Source organism: Clytia hemisphaerica, unplaced genomic scaffold, assembly GCF_902728285.1.
Source record: "Clytia hemisphaerica strain Z4C2 unplaced genomic scaffold, Clytia hemisphaerica genome assembly, whole genome shotgun sequence".
Lineage (NCBI taxonomy): Eukaryota > Metazoa > Cnidaria > Hydrozoa > Leptothecata > Clytiidae > Clytia > Clytia hemisphaerica.
The window spans coordinates 838846-848700 of record NW_027104057.1 but is presented as its reverse complement, the minus strand read 5'-3'; the positions used below and the strand labels follow the sequence as shown (position 1 = coordinate 848700).

Sequence of the window (9855 nt, the reverse complement as noted above, 5' to 3'; positions counted from 1 at the left end):
CAAAGGATAATCATGCATAATCACAAACAAAATTTTTATTAACACAGCATTGTATTGAAAAAACTGGTCCTAATTTTTTGCGTAGGAATATTAACTTTCAATGCCGTCATAGATACGTGTCTTCATTTTGGTCTACGTGACCAGAAAAGTCTCTCATAAACGGTATTTAGCTTGGTTTTTGCTTGAGTATTGTCTTACATAGTAGCTAGTTATCGACGACAGGCTTGAAAAACATTGCCTTTTATAGTAGTTAGTTTTAGGTGGTATTTCCGAATCGCACTACGTCTCTAGCATTCAAAAGACTTCAAGCATTTGCATCAAAACTTGTATTCAAACCATTGTCCAGGGCAACCTGACGCAATTCCGCCATATTGGGTGTTAAAAGATGACGTAAACGATTACATATTGAACCAGAAGCAGAGAATTTCATTTTATAGAGAGCGACGAGTGGAATCCAAATGACTGATGTTAGGGCGAGGAACCATCCGATAACTTCACCGTACACTGGATAACTGAAAAAGATGGTACAAATGGAATCTCCATAACTCAAACCCGCACGGGGAACACAAATTTGTTCGAGTTTAGGAAATTTCGAGTTATGGAGTAGGGTTTATAAGGCATTGTTAATTAGTTCAAGTTATGGAGAAATTCGAGTTATAGAAATTCGAGTTAAAGAGACTTTAATGTACAGTGGAGTCTCCTTAACTTGAACACGCACGAATATAAACTTGTTTGAGTTAAGCAAATTTCCATTTATTGAATAAGATATATAAGGCATTGTTAATTGAAGGACGAGACAACTTGTTCGAGTTAAGGAGGCATTCGAGTAACAGAGGTTCGAGTTAAAGAAACACTACTGTATATTCTATATGTAAATCCAAAAAGCTACATTACTGTAAGACCACTAAATACATTGGGCTATCATAAAATTCATATCGTTCAATAGAAAGGCTAAAGGTACAAGGTTTTACAAAAACCAGCAAAATTGATCGTAAATGATTTTCGTTGAAGTAAGGGTCCATAAGAAATAATCCTCCCAGCTAAAAAGAAAATAGTGAGAGCTGTAATCTTGACCTAAGAATCTAAGGAGTGATTCCCTTCCATTGCACCAAGCTTGAAATCAACGTTGCCAAGATCACAAAAGGCGAAAGATATTTCCAACAAATCTTCCACCAACGGGACGGTTTTCTTCCCAGGATTAACTCCAAGTCTTTTTCAAACCTATCGGCTCCGTATCCGTAAGATATAGCACAAACTTCTATGAAAGCCAGAATGAGAAGGGAAACGCCCCCTGATTGCCAGTTGAAAATGTTGAAGATGTACATACCACCCTGAAAAATATAAATTTAATTTAGAATGCTTGATTTGGAGCAGAGTTTTAATTTTAACATCGCTTGATATACTAATTTGTCTACACTTTAAAAAATAAAACTTGAACAGCAGTGTCCTAGAACAGTATTCTTTAGCCCTGAAAAATGCAAAGTTAGCTGAGATGTTAATCTCCCATCACTTGATAAACTAATTCATTGAAGACTCTTTTTCACCCGGTTTTAAAAAACTACAGCTAATCACACCCCTGTTTAGGTTCACACCCCTGTTTAGGTTAGGTCAGTAATTTTAGCTGACATAATGAAGTGATGAAGTGTACGTAACTTATGTCTTTTTACCTTTTAAGGAAAATTCCTGGTCTTTGAAGATTTGAATAAAAGAGAGTAAATTGGATGTATAATGAAACGTACCTGAGTAACCATGGAGATGCCAAATAACAAAGCTAATAAACAAATGACGAAAATGAAAGTAGTTTTATGCTGACGCAGTACTTTGTATTCATCAGACAGGCCAACAATGACAGCCTCTAGCATGGCGAACTGCGTATCTAACCCGATCATCAGGATCATGAAGAAAAATAAGACGCCCCACAGAGTGGAGACTGGCATCTGGGCTAGGCCTTCTGGATAAACCACGAATATCAAGCCAGGTCCTGAAACAAAAAATCAATATGTTGTGTTATTGTCTGATTTTAAATCTAAAGTTGCTTTGAAAATTCTTAAATTTTGAATTTAAAGTCTCTGGATTAACCTTTTGCAGATCTTGGAAATTACACTCTATAAAGCTACGAGTCTCGGTATATACTTAAATCAGATGTATCTTTTAAAAAATATCATTCGACTAATACTTGTCCAAGTATATGGTCTTGGAAATTACACTCTATAAAGCTACGAGTCTCGGTATATACTTGAATCGGATGTATCTTTAAAAAAATATCATTCGACCATTACTTGTCCAAGTATGTTCAGGTAGATTAGATAGATTCTTGAGCTGCACGAATAAGGGGTTGAGGTGTAATATACCTTGGGTTGCGACTTTTTGTATGGAGAGCTTGCTTTTATGCGCCATGTGACCAAGAACACTGAATACAACAAAACCAGCGAACACTGACGTCATACAATTCGTCAATGAAAGAGCGATCGCATCTCTGAAATGAAATGAAGAGAAAGGTTAATTTAAACTTTGGGTCATTCCCTCGTAAACGCAAGTTCTTTATATTTAGAATTACCGTACTTCCTCGAACAAGCACCTCACGGTCGAATTACTTAAATGGTAATAATCAATGTATGAGTGAGCTTAGCTTCTGGCAAAACTTGTACTAATACATTTTTTTTCTTTGACTTCGGCCACAAGCTAGAAACTTCTTTCTTGCTTTCTTGATGGGGACAATTTGCCGGATTGAAAATAAAATTTATCGCCAGACTTCAAAAATGTACAAGTTGAAAATAAAGGAATCGCTTAATTAAGTTCGTCTTTTAAGTACATGTTAAGTTTTCACTATTTCTTGGGTGAAAAGGTAAAGAATTCTATTAGTTACACGGTCTTCTCGAGGTGGGATACGGGATATATAGGGTCAGTAAAACCGTATTGGTGGCGAGGCTTCTCGAGACGACCGCGTGCAACGGATTTATCCCGTTGAAGTCCCTTGCATCTTTTCCAAAACCACGAAAAAATCCAAGTAAATACTTACATCAACAAAGAGCTACAAAGTAAATCAAACAGTGAAAGGGAGATCCGTGAAAGTTACATTTTATAACATCGCAATTAAAAATCTTGCTGTATCCATTAAACTCAAGAAAAGTAAAAATCAAAATAACTGAAGATTTTTTGTTTGTTGACTTTCTCAACCCCGACCATTTCAATTTCGATTTCAAGTCTTTTCAAAACAAAACATTCGAATCTTGATCAAAACATTCGAAAGCACATTCGTCAATATGCAATGTCTTCTTTTTTTTCTTAATCGAACGTGAGGAAGACAGATACGGTACATATCCCACCTCCACGTGATGTCTTTTGACCAATGAAATCGTTAGAATCTCACTGATGCGGGATAATATTAGTTACACGGTCTTCTCGAGGTGGGATACGGGATATACAGGGTCAGTAAAAACTGTATTGGTGGCGAGGCTTGCCGAGTTTGTGGGATCCGTGAGAGTGACATTTTATAACATCGCAATTAAAAGTCTTGTTGTATCCATATAAACTCAAGAAAAGTAAAAATCAAAATAACTTCAAAGATTTCCTGTTTGTTGACTTTCTCAACCCCGACCATTTCAATTTCGATTTCAAGTCTTTTCAAAACAAAACATTCGAAAGCGCATTCGTCAATATGCAATGTCTTCTTTTTTTCTCAATCGAACGCGAAGAAGACAGGATACGGTTTATATCCCACCTCCACGTGATGTCTTTTGACCAATGAAATCACTAGAATCTTACTGATGCGGGATAAAGGATATTACAGTAGCAGTAGCAGAGATGAACTTTTTACCTCACAATATTATTATTGACTTTGTTGTAACTTCCAAAAGCGATCAACGAACCAAAACCAATCCCAAGGGAGTAGAAGATTTGAGTTGCAGCAGCCACCCACACTTTGGCATCTTTCAGTTTATCAAATGAAGGCATCAGGTAGTATTTGATACCCTCGGATGCTCCTTCCAAAATGGCGCCACGAATAAGGAGAATAAACATTACTATGTAAGGGAATGTTGCTGTAAAATATACCACCTGAAAAGGAGAAAGAGCGCACATATTATTATATTTTCCAAGTATTTTTACTTTCTTTTTGACGGAGGAGCACAGCTGGGACGACCCAGTATTTCTGTCTCAAATCCCGACTCAATGATTATCACAGTGAATCAGCGATTTAATTCTCATAGGTGTGTATTTCATTGCAGAGGAAATAGCGATAAATAGGTATAAAAAACCAAACAATTTGATGAAATATATTTCTTTATAATTATTCTGCTGTATTAGTCTCCTTTTCAAAAATTTTACACCCACCCAGGAAATTTTTATTCTAACCCCCCCCGCTTTATCAAGTTTTGAAACCTAAAGAATAAAATAAAACTATTGCAAAAAGTATACGTGGCTTTAGGATATTTCGACGTATTAACGACGCGATTTTGCACAAAGTGGATAAAATAGGCTAAAATACCTTGCCGGATGTTTTGATTCCTTTGAACAAACACACGAAAACAAGTATCCAAGCAACCACCAAACAAATCAACAATTCATACTGAACATCACCGCTTTCATCCAGTCCATTTGTAATTTGCAGAACACGACGTTCCCAGAATTCAATACTGGGCGAGGTTGGCTCGTGGACCAGGAATTTGTTGCACAATGACGAGTTCTTGGGAAGTGTGGCCACTGTGTAATTGTACCAAGTACCATTGCTGGAAGGGCATGACCACTCAAGCTCTTTGAAAATAAAAGTAAATTAAGAAGTGTGGGAATTCAGGATGGACAGGTCAAGATCAGTCAAGAAAACTAATATATATAACGCGTAAGTCCCAGGATAAAGGAAAACATTGTTAAAATATCTAAAATTGATAACAATTTTATAGTAAACCAAGGAACTTTAGTGAACAAAATCAAGCTGTTAAGCTGAAAATGAGGAGCTATCGTGAGAAATGTGATATGTAGTTGATTTGTGTATCTTAACTCTAACAGTTTCTGGCAAACACTAACTCGGTTTATGGTTATCTTCTCTACAATTAGGTGTATTCCACGAATTGAAGCAACTTTTCCAAGGAACTTGTGGTTTCATGGATGCGTACAGAAAGTAGAGCACCCAAGCTATAATGACGTTGTAGTAGATGGTACATAAGAAGGAGACGGCGATCATTGCGTACCCTATCCCTGAAAGCAGAAAGTATTGATGTTTATAATGAGGAAGGGGATACAGCCGCAGGGTACTGACCCATAACTATGTGGTGGTGTCTAATTTCAAATCTCAAAAAAGTTAGTACAACAGAGTTCAAGGTGGGTGGAGGTTGGTATATATCATTCATTCATTTCAAGCTAGTGCTTGGTACTGAAGTTATAAAACGAAAGCGAATGTTGAATTATAACAAACATTTTTTAACACCACTTGCTTTTCCTGGGCTCTTAAGATGTATCCGCATTATCAAGACGTTAACGATTCATTAAGGTAAAACTTCACTCAAACGTAACTTTCAAGAAGTCTAGGTTTCCAACAGTTTGTTAGAGCTGTCAGAAACCAAGTCATCGATTTAGGCACGTTTGAAAAAAGCATATCTGTAAAAATAATATCTCATACCTTTTCCAAGAGGACATGCAAGATTCCAGGTCGTGACAGGTCCAAGACGAAAGTACTGACCCAAAGCCAGCTCCATTAAGAACAATGGCATTCCACAGACGAACAACATGATGAAGTAGGGGACAATGAAAGCTCCTCCTCCATTACTGAACACCAAGTATGGAAACCTGCAGAGTAAAATAGTGAAAAGGTACCTGTTATTTTCTACAAATCCCAATACTTTATTCTATGAAAGAAACACTAGTCTAGAAACGAGCTATAGCCAATTCATGCACCTCTGGAGGCGTCCGAGAATTTTCAAAAATTTCCACCCAATACCTCACTTTTTCTATTCTTTAAGTGACATATTGGGTGGAAAAGTTCACGGGAGACTCTCCAGTGGTGCATATCACACAGATGTTACGCGAGGTAATCGTCACAAGCCAAAATCCATGTTCAACAGATTTTGAAAACGAAAGTGTAAAGAATAAACATTGCCGTAAACGCGTTTAAAACGCGGGTAAAAAGTCCTAGGCCGAGTCCCGCGTTTGCTCCTTTAGCCAATCAGATCACACAATCTAGCCGGTTTCCAACTCCCGCTATAAAATCACATTGTAAATATCTAAATAAAACCGGGGGTTTAAATATTTACTAAAGGCTTATTTCGCTGAAAGAAAATAACTTTAATGAAACAAATTTTGGTTAAATATCTTTGTTATTATATATAAAACCTGAATCTAAATGGTTTTGAGAAGTAAAAGATTGTACGACTTCAAAATAGACAAAGATCGTTTATGACCCCCGTCTCAGATGAGGTTTTCAGGCTTTATATAAAGATAGAGAACTAAAACAAGCTTGACCCACTAAACTATATATTCAGCACCAGACTCTCTGACATTCTGAGAAATTATTTGCCTGGGAAGAGCAGCAGATTTCAGCGAAATACTGCTTTTTGCTCTAAAAGTGTATGGTGGAAATGGTGCTTGTTTTCGAACTTAAACATCAATTCATTTGACATATTTTGTTTATTTGGATTATTGAAAGGTTAAAGGTTTGTTTTATTTTTATTTTTTGATGATAGCTTCACTCAATCACTTACAATGAGCCTTTGAAATTTGTTTATTTTGGTATTCTGATTGCTCTCGCATGATGCCGCCATTATGGAATTTTTTTTTTGCGTTTGCTAAATGCGATTTTGTGAGACTTTGCATTACCAACTTTTGCTTATAGCAAACACCTGTGATCATGAATAGCGCTATTGTTTTCCGACCGGAGAACTCTAATTACCCTGCTCTATACTCAGCGTGAGGATAGACTATTCGAAATTGTGTCTTAGGCCCGGGGGGGGGGGTACTAGGGTTGCGAGCTGACTGAGGGGGGGGGGTGCCGCCCGACTTTCGAACTTTGGACCCTTACCGGGACTAAAAAGGAGAAAACAAAGGAAATTTTTGGAATTTTACGACCCTTAGCGGGACAAATTTGACCAATTTTGACCAAATTTCGATCTTTCAGGGGGTAAAAAGTTGAAATTTTCTTAATTTTCCGACCCTTAGCGGGACTGAAATTTGATTTTCTGATTTTTCCGACCCTTAGTCCAAAAAAGGTACCCTTAAGGGCGGCACATACCGTACCGCCTAAGTACCCCCCCCCCGGGGGTCTTAGGCAAGCAGAGCTACTACTGTACACTTCTGAAACAAAATTTTGTTTCTTTCAAATAACTACCTGGTGCGCCACAAAAAAGTTCCTCTCTTTGAAACTAATTTTTTCGAAATCTAAAAATTTTAAAAGAACCATTCCCATTTCATTGAAAAGAAGAAAGATGAACTTAAATTTCGATGGGTCACTTATTAAATTCGATTCATTAGATCAAAAGTTATGCTCAATTGAATGAAAAAGTTACTTTCAGAATGTGCTCGAAATCGTTAAAATCGACTTATCAAATTTTTATTTTAAAATTGGCAATCACAAAATAGCCTTTACATGATTAAGAGCATTTTTCAGTAACTAAACGCACATAAATTTTGAAACTGAAGGGTCGAGAGGGTTTAAAATCTTCATCAAAATCACTTTAATTTACTTTTACCGAAATTTTCCTCAGATTTTTGGTTCTAGACTGGATAAAGTCTAAGTAAGGCTGGATCTACCTCGAACCCGTATTTGATGTATTTTTATGAATTTTACCAGATTTTTTTGGCCTTTTCCGACGTATTTTCTTCATTTCATTGAAATTCAACCTTCTTTTATACAACTAAGGTCATTTAGACAGCTAATTATCATCTTTAATGACTGAAACGAAAATACTGATGTATCATGTAATCATGCTTCTGTTTGATTTGATAGGTTAATTTTTAACGTTTTTCAGCACTTTTCGAAAGTAACTTTTCTATTCAATTGAACATAACTTTTGATTTAATGAATCGATTTTAATAAATAATCCATCAAAATTTAAGTCTATCTTTCTTTCTTTCCAATGAAATAGAAATGGTTCTTTTAAAATTTTTAGATTTCGAAAAAATTTGTTTCAAAGAAGAGAAACTTTTTTGTGGCGCACCAGGTATAGCGACAAGAAATTTTTGAAAAAGCCAAATCTCCTCTATGTGATCAAAACCTTTCAATTTTATTAGTGAAGAAGGAAAAAAACTTCGAAAAATTACCTCCAAACATTACCAAGACCGACACAATAGCCCACACATGTCAAAATAAATTCCAACTTTCGTCCCCACGTCTCCCTTTCTGTCTTCTCACTAGCTGTATTGTTATTACTGTTGCTATGGTTACGTTCGTTAGCACCATTGGTGAGAGGAATTTTCTCCACAGTAGACGACATGATGTCTGGAAAAAAAGATATCAGTTGATTGCTTATTGCTGACTCATCAAATTCCAAGAAGTGGTCAAATTTTCATAATAAGGTATGATGTTCAAAGCAAAAGTGGAAGACAGGCCGAGTTGAGTTCTTAGCCAGTTTTTACCTGTAAACATACCAGAGTTCATACTTAAGACTACAGCTATTATATTCCCCTACACAAAAGACAGACTAACTGTTACAGATTTCCCATGAGCGATTAATAAATATACCACAAATCAATACTCATGCTCCAATACCTTACCATGTTAAATATTCATCCTTATTAACCAGTTATCTTCAAAGAAGAATGCATAAGTAAAAAAAGACAGATTCAAAAATGAAAGGATTACTCAATTCATGATAAGCACCATTGCAATGTCTTTCACGGAACCAACAGCTGATTGGTTGAAGGTGACGTATTGTCTGATTTTACGTCACTTACAACCAATCAGCTGTTGGGTCCGTGATTTAATGTCAGAAGACATTGCAGTGGTGCATATCATGAATACATTGTTCCACTTGAGCAAATGTTCTTGTAACTGAAACAAAAATTTTGTTATGAAAAATTGGAAAAAAGATAAAAAGGAGTATTTCCCTTTGGCGTAAAGAACGTAAGGGGTAAAGAGAGATTGTAATAAAGTAATACCTGTCTTTAAAGAGTGAAAAGAGTTATACCTGTTGAACAAGTGGATACATAAAAAACTTTTAAACCTTACCTCAAATGAAAAGTGAGTTTACTAAACATTGAAGAATACAGTCATATTCAAGACACTGATTTTCTTCCAATTGACTTGATCTTTCTAGCGAAGAAGTTGAGTTGATGGTGTGAGTGAGGGAATGATGGACCAAAAGAAGGTACTGCAGCAGGTGTTTTTTTTGTTAAGTACCTTTCGCATTAAAATAAGACTTCTACCAAACGAAAGGGCTTCATCAAGTTTGACCGCAAGTCAAAGGCTGATAAAAACTTCTCTAAAATAAAAATGAAGTTTTGTGATATTTTTTTGATGAAGAAGATTAAAAACATGAAAATAGAAAGGTGAAAAAAATCACGCTTCGAGGGAATCATCAACCACAACTTCGTCATATCAACTTCGTGCCGAGGCTTCTAGCACACAAAGCCATTGAAAGAGTACTAAATATAAGATAAAGAATATAAAATGATATATCAAACTATCAGACTTTTCTTAAGAGAAAGGTTTTTATGGATACATCAGAAAGTAAAATCGTTATCTTCCCCTACTTTCATTTTGGACCAAAAAATAATTTAACAGCTCAACTGAGATGAAAGAGAGCGCAAATTCCAAAACGAAATAAAATGTATACAAAATGATGAGCAAAAACACTGTTTTCAATCAGGTGAAGAGATTAAAATAGCCCTTCTCATAAAACAGGTGGAAAGTAAAAGTCTGAAGAAGCT

General features: G+C 36.0%; 2 protein-coding genes across 2 annotated transcripts in view; one reads left to right on the top strand and one right to left on the bottom strand.

Annotated features, from left to right (window-relative positions):
• The window catches only part of LOC136812278 (uncharacterized), a 277042-nt gene that overhangs the window by 214707 nt on the left and 52480 nt on the right, over positions 1-9855 (top strand). The window lies entirely within an intron of this gene.
• LOC136812225 (sodium- and chloride-dependent GABA transporter 1-like) lies at positions 11-9429 on the bottom strand. Its single transcript, XM_067068703.1, has 10 exons — positions 9155-9429; positions 8248-8425; positions 5615-5781; positions 5023-5193; positions 4487-4752; positions 3818-4056; positions 2352-2476; positions 1740-1981; positions 1084-1331; positions 11-545 (listed from the first exon to the last, which is right to left on the bottom strand). Exons 2-10 carry the CDS (start codon positions 8418-8420, stop codon positions 305-307), a joined length of 1872 nt encoding a protein of 623 aa, XP_066924804.1. The 5' UTR covers positions 8421-8425; positions 9155-9429; the 3' UTR covers positions 11-304.